Source organism: Calliphora vicina, chromosome 4, assembly GCF_958450345.1.
Source record: "Calliphora vicina chromosome 4, idCalVici1.1, whole genome shotgun sequence".
NCBI lineage: Eukaryota > Metazoa > Arthropoda > Insecta > Diptera > Calliphoridae > Calliphora > Calliphora vicina.
This window is the reverse complement of record NC_088783.1, coordinates 21246064-21269129: the sequence shown is the minus strand read 5'-3', so window position 1 is coordinate 21269129 and position 23066 is coordinate 21246064. Positions and strand designations below refer to the sequence as shown.

The 23066-nt window shown below is 26.3% G+C and overlaps 1 protein-coding gene across 11 annotated transcripts in view; it reads right to left on the bottom strand.

The window, feature by feature from the left end:
- The window catches only part of dnc (phosphodiesterase dunce), a 418093-nt gene that overhangs the window by 5123 nt on the left and 389904 nt on the right, over window positions 1-23066 (bottom strand). For 7 of the 11 annotated variants that reach the window (XM_065510428.1, XM_065510430.1, XM_065510433.1 and 4 more), the window contains 3 exons: window positions 2726-2830; window positions 1465-1645; window positions 1248-1341 (listed from right to left, as the gene is read on the bottom strand). In XM_065510428.1, coding sequence (XP_065366500.1) covers window positions 1248-1341; window positions 1465-1645; window positions 2726-2830 — 380 coding nt within the window. Of the gene's footprint in view, window positions 1-1247; window positions 1342-1464; window positions 1646-2725; window positions 2831-10411; window positions 10978-23066 lie in introns of those variants that run through there. The other 4 variants (XM_065510429.1, XM_065510431.1, XM_065510437.1 and 1 more) reach the window with 3 other exon arrangements.

Below are 23066 nucleotides of genomic sequence, written 5' to 3'. Positions count from 1 at the left end.
TCTTACCAAACTATTTTTTTTGGCATAAATTTTTGTTCACTATAAAATTTAAAATTAACAATTTTGAAAACAAATATTTTTTTTAAATTTTCAAAAACAATTTTGAATTTTTTTTTTCAAAATTGTTTAAACCTCTAAAAATAGAACATTCGAGTTTTGTCAGTTAGATAATTCATGAAACTACTAGAAGATGGCACCAAAAAATATTTGATTTTTTTTAAGATAATGAAAATCCTAAAATTTATTCATCGATTAAAATTTTAATGTTTCGGTTTGTTGGAGATTGAGTTGAATAATAGATTCGGTTGTGATAAAAAAGATTTAAGTCGGGCTATAATGATTTTCATGATCCTAAATAAATCAAAAAATCACTTTTGAGGCTGTGTGTATAAATAGTAACAGCAAGTTGCAGTTAATAAGTAAATTGTAGGCGCTTTTAGACTTAACATCAACTGTATTACCAATGTGTTTTAAAAGAGAGTGACTATTAAATTGTTGTGTAAATTTTAATAAAGAGTTATTACAAATTTTAAACCACTAATCGCTTTTATTTGCAATTAAGAAGGTGGTTTATTTAAAGGAAATAAACCACCATTTTTAAAAGGTAAAAACGTAAAAATATCGAAAAATAATAATTTTGAGTTAAGTTAAGATTTTCTGTATTTTCATAATTCTAGCTTGCATTTTAAGTATTTCCAACCAACTGCTTTTTAACTATATTTTAACTCAGTGAGCCTCTGGTGGTGTACACAGTGTTAAAATGTCTATAAATTTCATTTAGAGAAAAAAAAAAGAAAATGATAAATCTTAAAATTCTTTGAAACTTTTTAAATTGAGTTTCCGGGCATTAAAAGATTAAATTTAACCAAACATAAAAGCAAAAGAAAATAAAAAAAAAATAATTCCAGTTTTTGTCATTCCTTTTCTGTTTCATATTTGTTTGCATCAAGTACAAACAGTTGTTAAACTTTTTTATTGAAGGTCTGTGTTTAAAAATTGTCTGTAGCATATTTAACAAATGTCTTTAAATACATTTGCATAAATTTATTGAAGCATACTTTTAGGCTTGTTGAATGATTGATTTTTGTGCGAATATTATGGTTTTTATATTTGAATGTACTGTACATACATATTTTACAGTTTGTTGGGTTTTGTTTGTTACAAAAAATAAAGTGTTTGACAAATCCGTTTAACATTTTACATTAATATTTATATGTATGCATATGGAAGTGTGAATGTTAACTTACCCAAAAATGTTGAACAAATGTATTCTGAAATTTGATTTCCCGATCTACTCGATTCACTGAAGTGTGATAATTCCTTATTAAGCATGCGTTTGAACTGTGAAATGTAAAAAATTATATAAATATGTATTATTATAAAGAAGAACAAAAACTATAGTATACTTTTCAAGGTAAATTTTAAAATAGAGCATAGTTTTTGGTGTTTAGTTTATCAACTCACCTTTAGTGAAGCCATATCGGATACACTGCGATGTGTTTGTATTGTTTCCAGTTGATCTAAACACCAGTCTAATTCTTCTATTGTATCGGTGGCCAATCTAGTGTATGCCTCATCGCCCTGATTCAATTGTATGCCCGCCGTTGAGGAACGTCCCATTGAAGTTTGTGTTGGTCGCCTAGATCTTAGATGATTAATACCATGTTCCACACACAAAAAAAACAGACACACAAAGTGTTTTCACATACACAGACACACACACACAAGCACAATAACATCATTTAACGAAAAACAAATGAAACGGTAAAGGAACCCAAGAAAAATAACAACAAAGCGGATGTAAAATTAAACAGCACAATTAAAGCAAATTTAAAAATGGTGTTAAAATTATAAATGTTTGTGGTTTACAGACAAGGAGTAGAGCGTACATAATTTAAAACAGGAAATAATTTTTAAATTAAACATGAATTTAAAGGAAATTTGACAAATTATTTCAATAAGATTTATTTTTTGGTTTATTTTTATTTTTTTAATTGGAGGAGAAAAGGGAGAAAGAGAAAAAAAGAAATAAAGGTAAAATTATGTTATAAAACTTGATATTTTTTAGTCAAACTGGGAGTTAAACATTTAGATTTTTATGGAAAAAAAACAAATTGATTTTAAGTAAATATTTTAAAATATTTAAAAGGATGTGCAGACAAGTATGCAAGACAATAATAAAAGCATACTTTTAGACTTAATATAAATTTTCTTAATATATTTATTGTCTTTTCCAATCATACTTGTTTGCACATTTTAAACACATTGCTTTCTAAATCTCTTAAATACAGATTAACAAATCCTTTTACTATTTATTGTTTCAGAGGTGTACAATAAAAATTAACAAACTTTAAGAGCTTTTGAAGAAAACCTCACAAATATTAATTAATTAATTTATGTATAGGATGACTGTGTTGTTAATTTTGCCAAAATGTAGCAAATTCTAATAAAATTTGTTTAACTTTATTTATAATTGAAATTATGCTCTCAAGGCAATGTGTTATAAGTAGGTACATATTCCAAAGTGAACAACAAACAAAATAAAGTAGTATTTGTTATAATTATTGTTATTTTTTTGTTTTGTTTAATATTTAGCCAGGTGCACTTAAGTATTAAAAAAAGGGTTCATGTTATAAAATTAACTTTTTAGGGAGTTACAATGAATTTAGTACAAAAAGGAAAAATTTCAAAATTAATTAAAATAAAAGCATATATATATACTCACTTGTTGGATGCTGGAACATTTGTCAGACTTAATAAATTATTGCGTACAGAACGTAAACTGGCTAAAATTTGGGCAAATGGTGTCACAATGAGATCCTCGCCATGGCTACAGAATACAAAGAGAGAGAGAAGAAAAAAACACACAAAGAAAATGTATTAGGATAATTATAGAAATATAATTTGTAATTAATTTTAAATGAAATACTTAAGTTAAGATACAGTGAGTTGCAAAATGTAGTGGATAAATAGTATAAAAAATATATACATAAATTAAATCTTATTTTACATAAATTATAATATGCCTAAAAGTATGTTACGCTTTTATGCACTTATACTTGTTTTATATAAAATTTTTCAAACCCTTACTGATCTACTGAAGTTCTGTTCAGTCTTAAAATGTCCTTTTACTCTCAATCTCAACTAAATTAATGAAGGCATATAAACCTTCTTTTAAATACAAGAGTGTGAAAATCATCAATTTATACAATTTATATGATATAATTTCCTGATGTTGGGCTTTTGCCCAAACGCAGAGAAAAACATGGTTGTGGTAAACATAATCTAAGAGCAACATATTATGATAAGATTTATGATTGTAGTCCAAAACATATTATAATCATTATTAGTATCAAAAATATCATAATATGTTCTGAAATAATCATATTATGATACATATTAACCATAATATGGTGGGAAAAAAGACTTTCAAAAGTAAACATATTTTGTTTGCATCTTAAACATATTATGAATATGCATATAGAAAGTTAACATTTAATGGTTGTACATAATAATAATATGTTTACCTATTTATGATTATTTAGTTGTTCGAAAAATAATTATGATTCCGGTGAACAATATTCATATTTATAATTGCAATGAAAATAAATATTGTTGAAATTAAATTAAAACAATAATTATATGTTTACGACAACAATATATTGTTACAAAGAACATAGTATAGTTGTCGTAACCATGTCGAACCATGTTTTTTCTCTGCGTGCAGTCGACCATGCAATTGTTCGCTACTGACCAAGTATACGTGCAAAATCTCACGATAAAAATAATTTTCGAACACAAATTCGAATTTTCGAATATGTCTTAAAAATTTTATATTCTGAAACTGAATTCAAAAATTCATAAACATTTTTAAAATTGTTACCATCAATCAAACTAAAACAATTTTTTATGGGTTAATTTGACAAGTTTAAACAAATTTTCGAAGTTCGAATTTTCGAACATATCTTAAAAAGTTTATATTCTAAACTCATAAAAATTTGGAAATTTTTTAAAAATTTTTTTCGAAAATGTTATAAAAATTGAGAAAATCAAACTAAAATTATTTATTTAATGTATAATATCTATCCTTAACTGATAAATATTGTTTTGGCAGCTTCAACAAGTTTTCAAACATAAGTTCGAATTTAAATATGAATTTTCGAAAATATATTAAAAGGCTTATATTCCGAAACTATATTGAAAATTTTTAATTTCGAAATTTCGAAAGTGTAAAAAATTGGCCTTAAATTAGATAATTTTTTCGAATATATCATAAAACTACATTAAAACTCATAACATTTTTTTTATTTTTTTTTTCGAAAATGTTGGAAAAAGTTGGTAAATCAAACTAAAATTATTTTTTTAATATATAATTTCTATCCTTAAGTGATAAAGATTATTTTGGAAGCATCAAAAAATTTTCAAACATAAGTTCGAATTTAAATTAGAATTTTCGAACATATCTTAAAAGGCTTATATTCTGAAACTACATTGAACATTTTTAAGTTCGAAATTTCGAGGAAGGAAAAGGAATTAACCTCAAATTAATATTTTTTCATGGTGTAGAGATTATTTTTACATATCAGATTTAAATTTTTTTTTGAATTCGGTTCAAAATTCAGTTACAAATTTTGACTTAAGCTTAAAAAAATAGCATGTTAAATAAAAGCTTTTAAAGAATAAGAACATAAAGAGTTTCCATAAATGTTGCAAAGAATTAAAAGTGTGTAACAATTGCAATCTTGTGTTGTCATCCCACAAATTCTAAATTTTCTTTCGGAATTTCTTAATGGAATGTATTATACATACTTTATTACATTTTTTTAAATATAAATATTTATTAGAAAGTTAAAATATTTCCAAATTAAGCCATTCATAAGTATGTGCGAGACATTTTTTTATTTATGTATTTTTAAAAAGCCTAATTGAATTTGTTGTTTTTTGTTGAGAAAACAACAACTAATTAAAATGTGTCATAATTTTCTTCGAGAATGTTAAAAATATATTTTTGCTTTGCAAAAGAAATTTTGTCTTTTTTTTATTAGTTTGATCATGAGTATATTTCGTGACGTCAAAAGATTTGCCTTCTTTTTTTTAATAAAACGATTTTTTTGTTTAATTTAAGATATTTTCTAATAAAAAAAGAAATATTTATATATGAATATGTATAAAATATATAATTTAGGCAAAAAATCTTAATTTTAAGATATTTTTTTTTTGCGGAACATTAATTGGGAAGGTTTATTTTAGCACGCTATTGCTAAGTAAATAGTCTTTATAAGATATTGAATATTAAATTTTTCTATAGAAATGACTTTGAGGAATTAAACTGGGAAATAGGCTTAGAGAAAATAGTGAATTGAATTGGGAACCTAGCTTTTGTATGGAATTCCATAAACTAAAATTAGTTATGGGTCAAAATTTGTTAAAAATTTTACCTAATTAAGGGAAATACATGATAATTTCTAAAAGATTAATTTGCTAAATGGACTTTGATCATAAAAATAAAACTACCCTTGACAAAGTCATGGCGCACGGGAATAGTATATTATACAGACCAGCCTCCCCGTTGTTTTGTTTTTATTGAAATTAATGTGGTTTTGCTTTTGTTTATTTTTTTTTTTTATAATAAACATACTTACATATGTACGTACATACAAATGTATGTACAAGTGTGTAGAAATTAATTAATGAAATTTAGATTTATCATTTATTTAAAAAAAAAGAAGAAAAATTATACAAAATAGTGTCTGCAACTATAATGAGAATATACAACAAACAGTTGTTCAATAATCATAACATTTTATCTAAAAAAACAGGGTCATTTCACATGAGAAAAACAAATGACAAATACCTGTGACAATCATATATTCTAAGAATTTTATTAGAAAAAAAATCAAATCAAAATTCTTGCTGAGATAAATATTTAAAACATATTAAATCTTTTTTTTAAAAAAAACATTGTATTTTCTAAGAAAATTAGCAACAAAACAATAGTAATAAATTATATGTATATTTAATTTAATGTTTGCTCTTTAGACATAACAAACATTTGAGTCATAAAAGAAAAAAAAAGAAATTTTCAAAATATTTAATATTAATATCACACATACGCTCCCTAGTGCATAATAAAAAATTCATGCATATTTTTTGCATTTCAACATCAATAATTATCATTCACAGTTAATTTCAAATATGCAATCAGCCATGAATTTATTTTCCTCTCAAATAGCATTTGCATTTGCATTTGCAGAATTTTTTAATATTTTCACTTTCAAAAAAAAACAGAAAAATATTTTGTTTAAATAAAAATATTAATAACACTTAAATGTTGCCTCGTTGTCCATGTTATAAATCACATTTTTGTTTTAATTAAAAATTGTAAAAAAATACTTGGCAAAAAAATTCTTTCCAATGAGCAAAAAGAAAAAAAAGAAACAAAACAAGAAAGAGCTGAAACTACATATATCAGTCATAATTTATAACCGTAGCATAATGAACCAACCTACGAACAGGAGAATGTTTGTGGAATACAAACACTTTTTACTATGGATGAAGTGTGTACTTTTTTCGAATATGTAGAAATGCTCACATCGACCCACAATAATTATAAGTATCAGACAGTGGGACAGACATAGCCAGACATTATGAAGAGAAAAATTAAAAAAAGATTTTAAAATTTGTCATCGCCGTGATAATAATCACGTAGCATACTAGATGTGTTTGCAAGTCAGGGTAAAACGAATTGAAAATACCCTTTTTTCGAAAACAATTAATTGCGTCTTAGTAAATTACATTTTTAATGTTGCAAATTCCATACTTTGTTTATCTTATGAAGAGATTTTTAATAAGTTTAAAAAACTAAAAAAGCTTTTATTTAAATACTTAAAAAATAAGAAAAAAAAACTTTCTTTTAAATCAAACTTTTTATTATAAAAGCTTTTCGCAATATTTTACTGATGCTGAGCTTGTCGCGAAAGGCTTTTATATCATATAAATTGTATAATGTAGTAAAAAGTTTGATTTAAATGAAAGTTAATTTTCTTCTTTTTAGATCATTAAATAAAAGTTTTTTTTTAAAACGTTTTTTATTATTATTTAGAGCTGTTTAAATTGTTATTAGTATTTCCGAACATATTTTAAAAAGCTTGAAAATAATTTTTTTTTTTTCAAAATTTTAAGTTCGAAATTGGAAAATGTTAGAAATTGTTCTCAAATATAACTAAAATTATTTGTTTAAGAATCCTCATGATTTATAGATTATTTTAAGAGGTTTAAAAATTTTCGAACATAAGTTCGAATTTTCGACCATAATGTCATCAGTTTTATATAGATATTATTTTAACAGTTTTAAAAATTTTTCGAACATAAATTCGAATTTGATTTCGAACATAATAAATATTGTCAATTTCGAACATAATATTTCATTGCCGTCTGGTTTATCTAGATGTTATTTTAACAGTTTGAAAGAAAATAAGAACATTATTTCGTATTTGAAGTCGAATTTTATAACATAATATTGCATCGGGTTGATGCATGATCTAGATATTATTTTAAAAGTTTTAAAAATTGTTCGAACATAACTTCGAATTTTCAAACATAGGGTGTATGCATGAATGCCAAATTTCAGCCTATTCGGGCTACGATAACTGGTTGAAAATTCAATTACAAATTTTGACCTAAACTCACATACAATGAAACTAACTAAATATGTAGCAAGTTAAATAAAAGCTTTTAAAAAATTTGAAGCAAATAAAATTAACCTAGAAAAAAAAAACCTTAAACAAAATCATTGTTTAAAAATATTCAAAGCGTTATTGTAATCAAAAAGAAGAACAACCATACTAGGCCAATCCTTTGTTAAATTCAATGTTGATAATGCTTATTCTAAATACATTCGAATTGTACACTCTACGTTTTTTTTTGCTTTCTTGGAAGAATGTAGAAATTTTGTTGAGGAAACAAAAATGTGTGTAAACTCGATAAAATATATCGAGCCCTAACAGAGAAAAGCGCTTAAGCTACAATATATTCAATGAATATTTATAATTTAGTATCAAACTTTTATCATTACGATTTTATGGCAAAAGCAATTTTTGATCGTTTGTTTACATTAAATTGTATATTTTCCACTTAAGATATTTTCGCTGTTAGCGCTCGATATCAGCTAAAAACTAAAGTGAAAATTATATATAATGAAACTTACAGCAACTTTATTTTATCTATCTAAACAATCGATTCGATTGAAAATATAAAATATCAAAAATAATAGAGCTTTTTGCTGAAAATTCAATTTTTGATGGTGAATTTTTTGTTTAATTTTGGTTTTTAGATTTTTAAGGATTTTCCTTTTGAGACATTTTCTAGAAAATATTCTTGACAGATCTGAGACTGTAGATTCTATATATTATTGAAAAATATTTTCCACGATTTGCCAGAGACCATATGATGTATCATAAAGATTGGAAAAATTTTAGATTAGGAAGTAAATTAGCTGTCAAATGATGAAATGTCATCAATTGATCTGTCATACTTTGACATTTATTTAGTACAATCTTGGGAAATTTTCACCATGAAAGCTACGGACGCTTGTAATGTTTGTGCATTTTTTAACAAAATCATTAACAGTAAAGTAATGTTGATATCAGTGATCTCTGGTTTGAGCATGACGGCACCTCGTGTCACACAGCCATTTAACAATTCTGTCATGAGAAAATTTTTCATCGAACAATTTCTCTTTTGTTTCATTTACAGAAAGATTTTTCAAAATATTTTCACTTTCACTATTTCCAATGCTACTAAAAATAGTAAAAAGTAGCAAGCAAACAAAAAATACCCGATGAATTGTAAACTTATTTTACATAGGGAAATACACATAGCCTCAAAAATGAGTAAACACCACAAATTATTTGGATTTTTTTTTTTGAAGATAATGAAAATTCTAAAATCTGTCCATCGACTAAAATTTAAAAGTTTCGGTTTGTTGGAGATTGCTCTGAATAATAGATTTGGTTTTAAACAAAAGATTTAAGTCGGACTGTAATGATTTTCATGACCCTAATAAAAAAAACAAAAAATCACTGGTGTTTACTCACTTTTGAGGCTCAATGTTTATTCGATATTCGAAAAACAAAAATTTGGAAAAAAACTCAATAGCAGTAAAGTCGAAAAACGAACACAGTTAATATGTTTAAAACTTATTTTACTTTGGAAAATATATCGTTTAAAAAACAGGGGGGTTTTTTTTATTTTCAATAATCGAATAAACCGGTTTTATTCGATTCTTGAAAATACACAATTTGAAAAACCTACAACATAAAATTCGGGTTTTAACCAGTTGAAAACTGAGGTGATCTCCCAAGTAAGAGCTATAAGCAAAGAAAAGGTTCTTTCTTTATATCATTGACTTTGTTACAAAAACAACATTTGAAAACTATATGACATCTATCATATCATAACATAGAGGAAACAGATTCGTTGTTGAAACCGAATTTAACAGCAATTTTTTTTTTTTTTTTTAGCAAAATCCGGACAATTCGGCGTTTTGATTATTATCTATCGATTCGAAACGGTAACAGTAACGTTAATTTATATTATTTCGCCAACGGTAATTTAGCGGTATCGGTATTTTGGATTATTTCGGTAAAAGTATTTTAGCGGTAACGGGTTTTCAAGTTATTTCTTAAAATAATATTCTGATAGCTTAACTACTGTTCTAGTGGTATTTATGATATTATTTATGGATCACCCAGTAGTTTGAAAGTTTTATACTTGTCAATATTTTTTTATGTGGAAAACAATTATAGTATTAGACCCTGTTACATTTCTTAAATTCAAGTTATGAGGCCTAGACTTAGGCCCTAATTTTGTAAATCACGTCACAAAAGTGATATTTATATGGAAAACAAAAACAATATTTCAAAAATTTTAAAAATTTGTTTTTGTTTTATATACAAAATTTTCAAATTATGAAAGGCAAATCAACGCTTGAATTTTGGTGCGTTTGTTCTGTTAAGAATTTATATATAAAACAATAACAAAATTTTCAAATTTTTGAAATTTTGTTTTTGCTTTCCATATAAATATCACTTTGGTGACGTGATTTACAAAATTAGGGCCTTAATTTCGATTCTTGAAAAAGTTTCTAAAATATTTGAATATTACAAATCATATGATTAACATTATATACCCAAAGCTAAACAATACATTTATATGTATTTCAAAACATTTTAGCCAAAACACATAAATTATAAATGAAAATTATAGTTTTTTTGTTTTTTTTAATTAACATTTCATATTTTTTTAAAGAATAAATTGAAAAAAAAAAATTCAAATATTTCGTTCATAAATTATGATCGTTTGAATATGTTGCTAATTTATTAAGATTTTCTTTAAAAATTCTATTTTATACCTTTTAGATTTTATTTGAAACATACTATCACGATCCTCCATGACAGTCATGGCCAATTCGGATTCCAATATGGTTGGTATCATATTGAAAAATGAATGTACACGAGGCAATGACTGGGAGCCGGGTGAATTTTTATTTAGCATCATTTTGTTGCAGTTTTTTGTGGGATAAATTTAATTTTAAATAAAATTATGTTTGTTGTACTTAAAGATGAGGGTAAAATTTCTTTGCAATTTTAAATTCTTTTGCTTTTAAAAAGCATCACAAAAGGTGAGATTTTATATAAAAAAGTGTAGATAATGGTGTTGTTGGTGTAGAGGGGTGGGGGTTTGGTTGTTGTGTTGTGGTGAAGGTGTGTTTTTTTTAGTAGTTGGGAAGGTATTTTTATGAGTATCACAGTTGGAGATTTGTTGGTTCTTATTTTAATAAGGTAATGATGATTTTTTTATTTATTATAAAGCCTCTAGGAGATTTTTATTACTAAAATTAAAATATCTTTGGTTTTATTTGTTTAGGTTTCTTTATGCTGTTTTTAGTTGTTTTCAATTTAAAAAGATTTTTGAAATCTTTAATAGAGTGTTATATAAATTGAGTATTTTTGTTTGCACTTTTTCTTTTAATATCACGTTTTTTTGTTGTTGTTTAAAGCCAGTTTAAATGTTTTTGTTTTTATTTTCAGTTTTTCACTTTTATTATTTGTATTTTTAATTATTTATATAGATTGTATATAAATATTTATTTTAAATTTAAAACGTATCAACTGTTTCAATTAATTTATTTTAAAGTCACATTTTGTTTTAAAACGTTTCATGTCATATTTGTCTTCTTAAAATAATTTTAATTATTTATTTATTTGTTTTCTTTATTTGTATTTTTTTTCTTTCTTTTTGTTATTGTGAACGTTTAATGACCTTCTCTTGGCCGTTTTTGTATTTTTAGACGTTTTTTTTAATAAAATTTATTGTAGAAATAATTTCACCACTTTATTTTGAAGAAGTGTGTTTGTTAGGAGTCTGCCTTTGGTTTAAAGACCTTCCAAATATGTATGTATGATTATAACATATAACATATAATATTTATTTTATTTTTTATACACATAAATAGTTTTAAAAGACATATGATTTGGATCTTATGATGCTTTTAATTTTAATATTTTATTTTTTGTATTTTATAAAATTATTCTGTTTTCTATAAGTATTTTCATTCCTTTCAAGTCTTAGATAAATAGACAGACTCTTTTTTTCATCATATATATTTTTTTTAATGCTGTTCAGTGTTATATTTTTGTGGTGTGTAGTGCGCGTTTTTTCAAATTATACTAAAATATGAAAATCATTTTCATTTTCAATCTCCCTCCTAGCGAAAGCAGAAAAAAAAATCAAAATGCTTACGCTGTGCTTTTGTTTTTTCCCTTCTATACACACTTATAGTAAAAAAAATATTAATAATTTTCTTGAAAACTTAACCCCTTAGGGCTCGTGGTAATACTTTTGAAAATTGTTTTTAGAATTGCATAGTTTATCTTAGAATATTTGAAACGAAACTAAACAGGTTTTTCATATCACTAGTTTTTCTTAGAAGTCGTCTGATGTATTGTATTATTAAGAAAGTAATTTCAGAGAAAATTTATATGCAAAATTTGGAATGACTATTGCTCGTAATTATTTAAAAAAAAACTAATATGTGATGCGCACCTTTAGGATGCATTACACTGTGCGTAATTTTTTGAGTCATAGAACTATAACCATATACGGACACCTTTACGTGATGAAAGACCAAAATAAAAGACCCGTGTTTCCCAGTTTTGTCCAAAGTCATGCGCTTTTTTTATGGGCCCCCAAAGATTTGGGGACTCGGTGTAATTTTTGCAAAAAAGTGATAGAACGTAAAGAACCAAAATTGTGAATATAATTCAAAGCAATATAAAGCAGTCCCACGACAGCCGGTTCTACGCATCGGAATGACCCGAGTTCACTCGGCCAAGGGCTGTCAACTCAGCAATCACTGCTGCTACAACAACATATAAATCAAAAAACTTTATCTTCAAGATCAAAATCGCAAAAAACTTTAAAGCTGCCTAAAAGTATGCTTTATTTTATAATAATATAATATTTTATGGCCCAAAACACTTAATTCCTGGGAGACACGGGTCTTTTTTTTGGTCTTTTATCACGTAGTGGTGTCCGTATATGGTTATTTTTCTCGTGTTGTACTGTGTTATTAATGAGTGCTATATTTGTCTGTGCCAAATATTATATACCTTTCACTTTATTGAAAATTTTACTTATTTTTTTAAATCAGTTTTTCTCAAAGTTGTCTACCGGTATAAAAATATAACATCCAAAATCTTTGGTATACATTGCCAAAAGTGGATTTTTGACAGAACATTCTAGTATTGTTCGTTAGATAATTCAAGAAACTTCTAGAAGATGGCATGAGTAAAATTTTAAATATAAATAAAAATTCCCCGGGTGTTTTGAATAGGAAAAATGTTAAAGGGGAAAAAACTCCCCGGGAATTATTATTCATAATTGGGCTGATAATCTAAATTTGTGAGGATCGGTGCACAATATGTCATAGCGCGCCATATAAGGACTACAGCCGAAAATTGGTTTCATGTGCATATATCATTTATGCGATAAAATGTTGCATAAACAACATTTGTACATATAGAAATCGCACTGGGAAATATTGTGGAGATCGTTTTACATTTAACCATCGCTCCCATTTAACAATTATTGAGTGAATCTATTTGGCCCAACTTCCATATAAAGACATTCTTGAAAATAAGTTGTTGAGATAAAATTCATTACAAAGATGGTAAATTCATTATTAGCATTTTTGAATTTTTAATGAAACAGTTAGTTAGTTATTCAGAATTGTTTGTGTGTGTTCTCAAAGGGTTAATGAATTTCATTATTATATTTATTTTCTTGATAAACATAGTAATGATTTTAATCATTTTGCTTCTGAACTAATATCTAACATGATGTTGATGATGACAATGATAATAATTTAAAATTTTACTCATGATCTTAAAAAGGAAGGTAACCTAACACAAAGTACTGAAACAAATTAAGAGAAAATTAAAAGAACACATTTTGGTTATCTTATTTTTAGTTTATGAAAATTTTATTAATATTATTAAAATACCATTACCGAAACAGCAATCATCGTTATCGTTAAAATACCGTTACCGAAAAAATAAATTTTTGACAGCTGAATGTAATGGATTTTCTGGCACGGATTCTCTGATATTTAGTAACATTTTGTGGAAAATAGTTTCCAAGAACTTTATTCTATTTAATTTAAAAAATAAAAGGTAAACATTTTGAATACTGTGCCATAAATATGTTAAAAGTTTCCGTACACATAGATTTAACCTGTAAAATAAAAATATTAATTCCATATTTGAGAATCAATTTCTTTAACTTGGCATACCTTCCTTAATAAATGTCTTTATTTCAGAGCACGTTTTGTGTGTTTTTAAAGAGACATTTCTCTTAAAAATATTTAATATAAAACGCATATTGTTTTACGATAATGATAATCACACAAAATGATAATGATATTTGGCTTTCTATTCCATCTTTGGCCGGCCCACAAATTCACTACTACACACTCTCCAACATTTTATTTTCACTTTAAAAGATGATCTTATAAAACCAGTCCAAATTAAACTCAAAGAGAGCCAGAGAGCAATTTCGAAACAAATTGCTTTTGTTTATTAATATCGTAACACATTGATATTTGTTGTTTTGATTAAATTAAAAATTTTTCACTTACCTACCATAATAATTTTATATATTTAGCAGGATTCTGGGGCAAAGCAAACAATTTCAAAGAATTATTCGTCAATGCAAATTATTATAAATAAAAATCAAATAAAGTATTATTATTGCTAATAATTAAGAGAAATTTTGAATTTGTTAACGATTGATTTGAAGTTGCTATTTATAAAATTGTTTTAAAAGAAATTTCAATTCAAAGAAAAAACTATTAACGTTTTTTTTTTAAGTGGAATTGGGTGAAACAATTTTTTTTTTTTAAATTTTTAGATAAATGTCTAATAAATCTTTTAGAAAATGCATATTACTTTTTAGTTTTAAGAATTGTGAAAGTTTTTTCTTTATAAATGTTTTTGAAAAACTTGCTAACTTTGATAAAATTAGTGCTTATATATTTTTTTAAAATAAATTACTTCATTAGTTTGTGAGAGATATGATACAGGAGAAATGTTGTTATAGTCTAATCTAATACTTCCTAAGAAGCGAAAAAGTAATGGAATCTTGAATGTGCTACTTGGTAGTGAAAATTGTTTTATATCAATGAACGAAATTGATCTAGGCTGCTCAATGTTTACTTGGATTCCTATTCATTGCATTAGAAAACGTTTTGCCGATTTAGAGATGAAGAGACCAATCCACAACAGACCCAACAAAATCCATTACATCCAGAAAAATGCACCGTTTGCCGTCAAAATGTGGATGAAATTGATCAGGGCGAGATGTGGTTGCAACAGGATGACCCTACAAGCCATACGACGACCATCGATTTATTTAAATCAAAATTTGTCGATAACTTTATTACGAGAAGGTCATGCGATTTGACAACTCTCGATTTGTCAATGCTGATAAACCAGTAGCAATTGACTCCTTGGCGAACAACATTGTTAATGTTATTCGTGACATAAGGCAAGTAATACTCGAAGATGTGGCATAAAATTGAACGTTTAGAATGCGCTTCGTCAAGAACAGTCACGGTGGCCATATGCCCGAAATCATTTTCAAATGTTAATGGCCAGGTATTGATCTTTCGAATAAAAAAATGTTTGATTAAAATTTACTGTTTTGTTTTATATTTTAACAATTTCAAGTTCTATCTGGCTATTTTGGGGGCAACGAAAAGTCGATTTCAAAAAATAAATGCACATATTTATACCATCAAATCGTACCTTTTACTTATAATGATATGGAATATATATTTTCTAGAGTCACAAATGAATATTGTAGAAATTGAACCTGTGAACTCTAAACTCTAATAGAGAAGGTAATAAAAGGGGAAAGGGCAGAAAAAGTGCAATATTATTGTCAGAAATGAGCACTAAAAAATAAGCTTTAATAAGATTTATTATTAACTTATCTATTTGTATAAAATATTATGAATTATACAAATTTTACTTGCTGGGTTATAAGAAAGAAAAAATAAACGCAGCCGTAAATCGCATTTATACTCAAAAATTTAATTGTTTATTTTCTTTTTCGATTGAAGTTCTTCGTAAAACAAAACATTTAAAATAAATCCATCAGCAATATTGTCTTACAAATAAAACTTAAAATAAGAAAATATTTTAAATCAATCAATTCTTAACCGCAGGCAAAATAATATTTAATTTGCATAAGCATTCAGAAGACATATTTATTGTTTTAAATTTAAATTTAAAGAAAAAATTTAAGATTTGTTGAAATCTCTTGATTTAAAACAAGGTTGTTTAATTAAAATAATAATAATAAAGTTCACATTCTCCGAATTCTATAAAGGTCATTATTGAATTTAAGTAAAAATACTTAAATTTGAATTTTCCTAATTGTATATTTTTGAATATTAAATAATTTTTGTCATATAAAATTCCAATTTGTATTTAAATCTATTTTTCTCATAATTAAAAAAATATATTGTATGCAAATAAATATTTAAGTTAAATAAACAAAACCATTTAAATTATGGTTTATGTAATAATATTTTTTTTTTACACACATTCGTTGTCAGTTTTCTAATATTTTTTTTTGATTTGTTTGTGCTCTAAAAAATTATTTATTTTGGCAATAAAAACAATTTTTTTTGTTGTTTGGTTGTTAAAAATGACAAATGTTGTTTTACATTTTACTTGTTTTTCTAAATAAAAACTAATAATGATTGATGACACACAAAACTTTTTTTTTCGAAATCTTTTTTTTTTGGCTAATTTCTATCAGAGACATATTTAGCAATTGAAAGATGAAAAATCTAAGCATTTCAAGGCATTTGCAAAACCTTTAGAGCTAAATAATTTGTGGTCTTATTATGAAAATAATTTGATGAGACAAGGTAAGAGACGTTGGTAAGTGCAACTAATAAAATAATCAGCATCAGCTGTTAGTTGAGTTATAACTAAGCAGCCAATTTAGGAATAAATACATTGTTCGGAAGTGTTTTAGTTGTTCAACAATGACAGTGACGCAGGTTGAAAAACAATTTTTTAACAAAGGCTAAAAATAAACTAATACTGATCGGTTATATGATAGTATGAACTATAAAATATTGAGATGTTTCAAAATATTGCATAATGAAACTGTTCTAATTGATATAAAACTTAAAATATCAATTGATAAGGATTATTTAAGACTGCTTTCTGCATAGATGTAATATCTAGATCGAAGAGTGACAACTAGAGTGTATAATACATTTCAAAACATGTAATTTTTATAAAAACTGAACAAAAAACTTTCATAAAAAAACGATTAGTTGTAAAAAATCGATAATCCGTATTAAAACCGATTATTCACCAAAAAAAAAACGATTATTCGTTTTAAAACCGATTATGTTTCAGAATACAGATTTTTTAAATAACCAAATTTTTCATAAAAATCAGATTTTCATTAGAAAAAAAAATAATTCTTCCCCATAAAATCGATAATTCATTAAAATACATAACAAACTATTTTTTCATATAAAATCGATTATTCAAGAAAAAACCGGATATTCGTTAAAAAACCGATTATTCACAAAAAAAAACGATTATTCGTTTTAAAACCGATTATGTTTCAGAATACCGATTTTTTCAATAACCAAAAGTTTCATAAAAAATCGATTATTCGAGAAAAAACCGAATATTCGTTATAAATCCGATTATGCATAAAAACCTTCCACATATTGCTTATCCAAGATTTGCAAAATATGAAAGGTTTGCAGGGGTAGTTTGCAACAAAGTTTTCGCTAATGATTTTCCTACATAATTCACCAATTAAAACCAGACATTTCTTTAAAAACAGAATTTGATATAAAATCAATTATTCGCCATAAAATCAATATCAAAAATTAAAAACTAAATACCGATTATTCGATTAAAAACCAGTTATGACGCTTTTTAATAAAAACCTGATTTGTCATAAATTTTATAAAAAAAAAAATCGAATATTTGCCATCCCTAAAAACCCGATTATTCATTATAGAACTGATTATCTAAATACCAATATTTTTGATAAGAAATTGAATTTCATTAAAAAATCTATTATTCCTTAGAAAATCGATAGTTCACTAAAATACCGATTATTCGTTATATTATGTTATGAAAATATCGATACCGGTTTTTTCAAAAACCAGATTTTTCATAAAAAAAGCTAAATTTCACCGGAAAAATTGATTATTCGTTATAAAACTGATTATTCATCAAAATACCAGTGTTGCAATAGAAAAATGTAATTTCATAAAAACCGATTATTCGCCATAAGATCGATAATTCACCCACCATCAATATGTGGTTATTTTTAATTTATTGACAATAATTTTCTTTTGTGAAATAGGGAGGAAGAGAGTCAATTATGGACCGATTCTCACAAAAGCTGATAGAAATATTTAGTTTCATATGAAACATGTTTATGTCCAATTTCATGACGATATTAATTATTATAAGATAATTATCAATGTTTTGAGGGGGATCTTGTATGGGGACTAGGGAAAAATGTTTCCCCATTTTATAGTATAATTCCACAGTACTTAAAACTAATCTGTGGACAATTTTATCAGGACTGCCGCATAATCAACATATCGCTGGCTTAACATGCAAAGGCTCTATCCACACGCAGAGAAAAAATATAGTTGGGCATGGTTACTGTAACCATTTCAATATTGTTACAAGTTTTTTAACTATATTATAGTCACAGTAACCATTTACATGATTGTGGTAACCATAATATGGTTAATTTACGATTCACATGATTGTCTCAACCATATATATGGTTACAGTAAACATATATATGTTTGTGACAACCATTTATATGATGAATGACTTATCATATTATGGTGCTCTCGGCTTAAGGCTTATCATAATCTGAGAACAACATATTATGATAAAATTATTCATCATAAATATGGTTACCACAAACATATATATGTTTACTGTAACCATATATATGGTTGAGACAATCATGTGAATCGTAAGTTAACCATATTATGGTTACCACAATCATGTAAATGGTTACTGTGACTATAATACAGTTAAAAAACTTGTAACACTATATAAATGGTTACAGTAACCATGCCCAATTATATTTTTTCTCTGCGTGCATATTTTAAAATTGTACAGGAGAGACAAAAAACATTCAAACTTTTTTTGCGTAAATATTTTTGAATTCTGTAAACGCAATTTTTTTTGTATTTTTCTTTGTTTTCGATGTGCGTAAAAGCAAAATGATAACATAAGTATTTGCCGAGATAAAAGGTTTTTTGGACTTAGAGCTTTTTCTATTGCTTAGTTTGTATTTTTTCTATGGACTTAGGTCTTTTTCTTAGAACTTGTCTTTCATTTCTTATTTACTAGTTTTTATATCTGGATTACTAAGGTATCTAATGATAGAAATTTCAAAGTCCATTGCAATGATTTATATAAGGCTATATATAGTAATTTGGACCTACAATGCGTCAAAATCAGGAAAAATATATTTTAACCCGATTTTTTTTTTTTTTAAATTTTTCCAAAAAATTTCAACAAATTTAAAAAAAAATTTTGAAAAAACTTTTTAAGTAGGATATATGTATAAGATTCGGCACAGCCAAATATAGCTCTCCTACTTCTTTTTCACTAATAATTTTAAAAAAAATTTAAAAAACTTGAAAAAAAAAAATTTAGAAAAAAAAAAATTTGGTAAAAAATTTTTTTTTTAATTTTTTGAAAACAATTTTGAATTTTTTTTTTTAATTTTGTATACATAAAAATATTTAAAATTTGTATTTTAAAGTACAATTTGGTGAAGGATATATAAGATTCGGCACAGCCGAATATACATAGCTATAATACGTTTGTGTAGATAATTGTAACGCCCAAAAATATTAGTCTAACACCCTCAGAATTAGTCAAACACCCTCAGAATTACTTTATGAGTCGATTAATTTTGAAGACATTTCGATAAAATGTGGTATATACACTTTTTTTAGGCCAAGCCTATTGAAACTAGCTGAAATCGGTCCATTATTTCCCCTAGCTCCCGTACAAATGTCCTCCCGAAATACTTGGAAATACTCTGGAAATCATGTCACCTAATTTCATGCCGATCGGTCTATAATTAGTCATAGCTCCCATATAGGTCCCGCTTCCAAAAATCACTTTAACGAGCATAAATCTCTTAAAAATGTTGGTATACACATAAAATTCAAAGCAAATAACTTTGATGGCGATCGGTCCATAATTAGTCATAGCTCCCAAATAAGACCCTCTTCCGAAAATTACTTTTTAAAATTTTAAAAGAAAAAAATGGTTGGGCATTTTTTCTTACTTGTTTTATTTGTGGAAAATTTTAGCCATTGAGCACCTTTCGACGGACGGACATTCTAGATCGAATATACAGTGGTGGTCAAAACATATGCAACCAGCAACAGAATTTTACAAAAGTGGTTTAAACTACTTTAAGATGTAAACAAAAATATTCATTTGCTTATAATATTTTTTAATTAATGCTTTAAAAATAAGAATATGAAATTTAATTCAGAATTTTTTGCATTAAAAAGAAAAAAAATTTAAAAAACTACGTATGGGTTGATATTTCATTGGCCAAAACATATGCAACTAATTGCTTTTAAAACATTTCTGTCTATAAAACTTAATATTTCGTGGCAAATCCTATATTTCCAATGACGGCCTTACATCGGCAAGGCTGTGAAGCTATCAAATTGGCAATAAAATTTGCAGGAATAGCGTTCCAAGCATATACCAATCCTTGAAACATAATATCTGAATTAGTGCAATTTTCGGTGTCGATTCTTTGATTAACGATTGCCCAAATGTTCTCAATGGGATTTAGATCTGGTAATTGTGGTGGCCATTCCATTACCGAAACTCTTTCTTGTGCTAACAACGATTTAACAACATGTGAAGAGTGCTTGGGGTCGTTATAGTGCTGAATAACTCATCCAAGAGGCTTATTATCCTCAGAATTTGGAAGCATTACTCTTTCCAAGATGTCTCTATAGATAAATCCATCCATTATTTCATTAATTTAGAGCGATTGGCCAACTCCAGCAGCAGAAAAACTGCCGCCATACCATTACGTTGCATCCTCCATGTTTCAGTGTCTTTTTGCATTATGTGCTTGAAGCCGCGTGTTAAGTGGTCGTCTTACGTAACACATGAAATCACTTCCGATGATATTAAATTCGGATTCGTCGCTAAATAGGACAGTCGTCCATTTATTTTCTGGCCAATTTAAATACTCCATAGCAAACTTCAAACGTTTCTTTTAATATAAGCGGTTTTTGCGCGTAGGGAAATCGTCGGTGAAGCTTGCAGGATGCAACGTAATGGTATGGGGGTTGTTTTTCTGCTGCTGGAGTTGGCCCATCGCTCTAAATTAATGAAATAATGGATGGATTTATCTATAGAGACATCTTGGAAAGAGTAATGCTTCCAAATTCTGAGGATAATAAGCCTCTTCCATGAGTTATTCAGCACGATAACGACCCCAAGCACTCTTCACATGTTGTTAAATCGTGGTTAGCACAAGAAACAGTTTCGGTAATGGAATGGCCACCACAATTACCAGATCTAAATCCCATTGAGAACATTTGGGAAATCGTTAATCAAAGAATCGACACCGAAAATTGCACTAATTCAATATTATTAATAATATTATGTTTCAAGGATTGGTAGATGCTTGGAACGCTATTCCTGCAAATTTTATTGCCAATTTGATAGCTTCACAGCCTTGCCGATGTAAGGCCGTCATTGAAAATATAGGATTTGCCACGAAATATTAAGTTTTATAGACTGAAATGTTTTAAAAGCAATTAGTTGCATATGTTTTGGCCAATGAAATATCAACCCATACGTAGTTTTTTAAATTTTTTTTCTTTTCAATGCAAAAAATTCTGAATTAAATTTCATATTCTTATTTTTAAAGCATAAATTAAAAAATATTATAAGCAAATGAATATTTTTGTTTACATCTTAAAGTAGTTTAAACCACTTTTGTAAAATTCTGTTGCTGGTTGCATATGTTTTGACCACCACTGTATATACTTTTGTGGGTCTAAGATGAATAATTTATTAAATTCGTTCAAGTTAGTGATAAGTCTTAACTAAAATGCGATTTTCATGATTCGCTCTATTTCATAAAAGTGTTTCATGAACTTTAAAATATTAATTAATGATATATAATAAATTTTCGCGTGCTTTTTACTTTAAAATTGCTAGTTTTCTATATGTTGTCAAAAATATTTTTTCCTTTTAATGCTTGTAATAAAAATCTTTTAGTTTTTTTTTATACAAAAAATTATGATTTAGTCAAAAGAAATGTTCATGAATCAAACGGAATTTTTACAACACTCGTGATTTCCACTTAAATATTTCTTAAGAAAAAACTAAAAATGAGTAATAATTGTTCACAATTTTCTAATTAATGTGTAATTTTAAGTTTGTCATCAATGAAATTATTTAAAAAATCCTCACAATGCTGATTTACATTAATATGACCGTTTGTCACATGATGCTTGTTGCTGCCTCAACAGCAAAGTGATTTTGTTGCACGTACTTATTTAGTAGTTATTTGTTAAAGGACAGGAAATGTTAAATATTGTATTTTGCTGTGATTTCTTTCTATTTTAATTTCATTCATAAAAATGTTGTGTGATTTGCAAAACAAATTAAATTCACAAAATGCTGAAATAATTTTATGATGATGCATATTTTCACAATGATTATGCCTCATTTTCTCGTTTAATACAAATAAATTTGTGGTTGTTATTATTGCGTTTTGTTTTATAATTTTTTTATGGTTCTATAATTAAATATTTTTCTTCTTAATGTTTTTGTTTTGTTTAGTTATTGTTTTGTTGTTTTATGCACTAAAAGGTCATTAAATTTTTAATATATTTCTTCGGTTTGTTTTTAGAATGTAGCAACGCTGTAATTTAGGCCATTTAGAGCAGAGTTTTGTATGTAGTTTTATGTCGTATTTGCGAAAATCTTAAATGATTTGTTGACAAACATTTGATTAAATAATTATTGTGTTGTTTTCTAGTGGTCAATGTGTTTTGGCTCGTTTTGTAGAGACAATAGAAAGTCATAAATATTTTGAAATTTAATAGTTGTCTTGAAAAGATATTAAAAGATAGACAGGTTTTATTTATAGCAACATTTGCAACAGTTTTGACATATGTCATATGATTTTAAAAAATAAAGATTTCTAAAGGCAATGATAATAAATTGGTCAAGGTTGCTTATTTTATACACTACACAAAGCTAACTTTGTTGATTAAATATTGCAAATAATTTACATAGTAATTTTTACATCCATTATATGTATATAGTACTCCATTAGGTACAGTTTTTTTTTTCCTAAATTTAAAAAAAATTTTTTCTTTTTATTTTTTTTGGAGAAAAAAAAATTCGGGTTAAAAAATATTT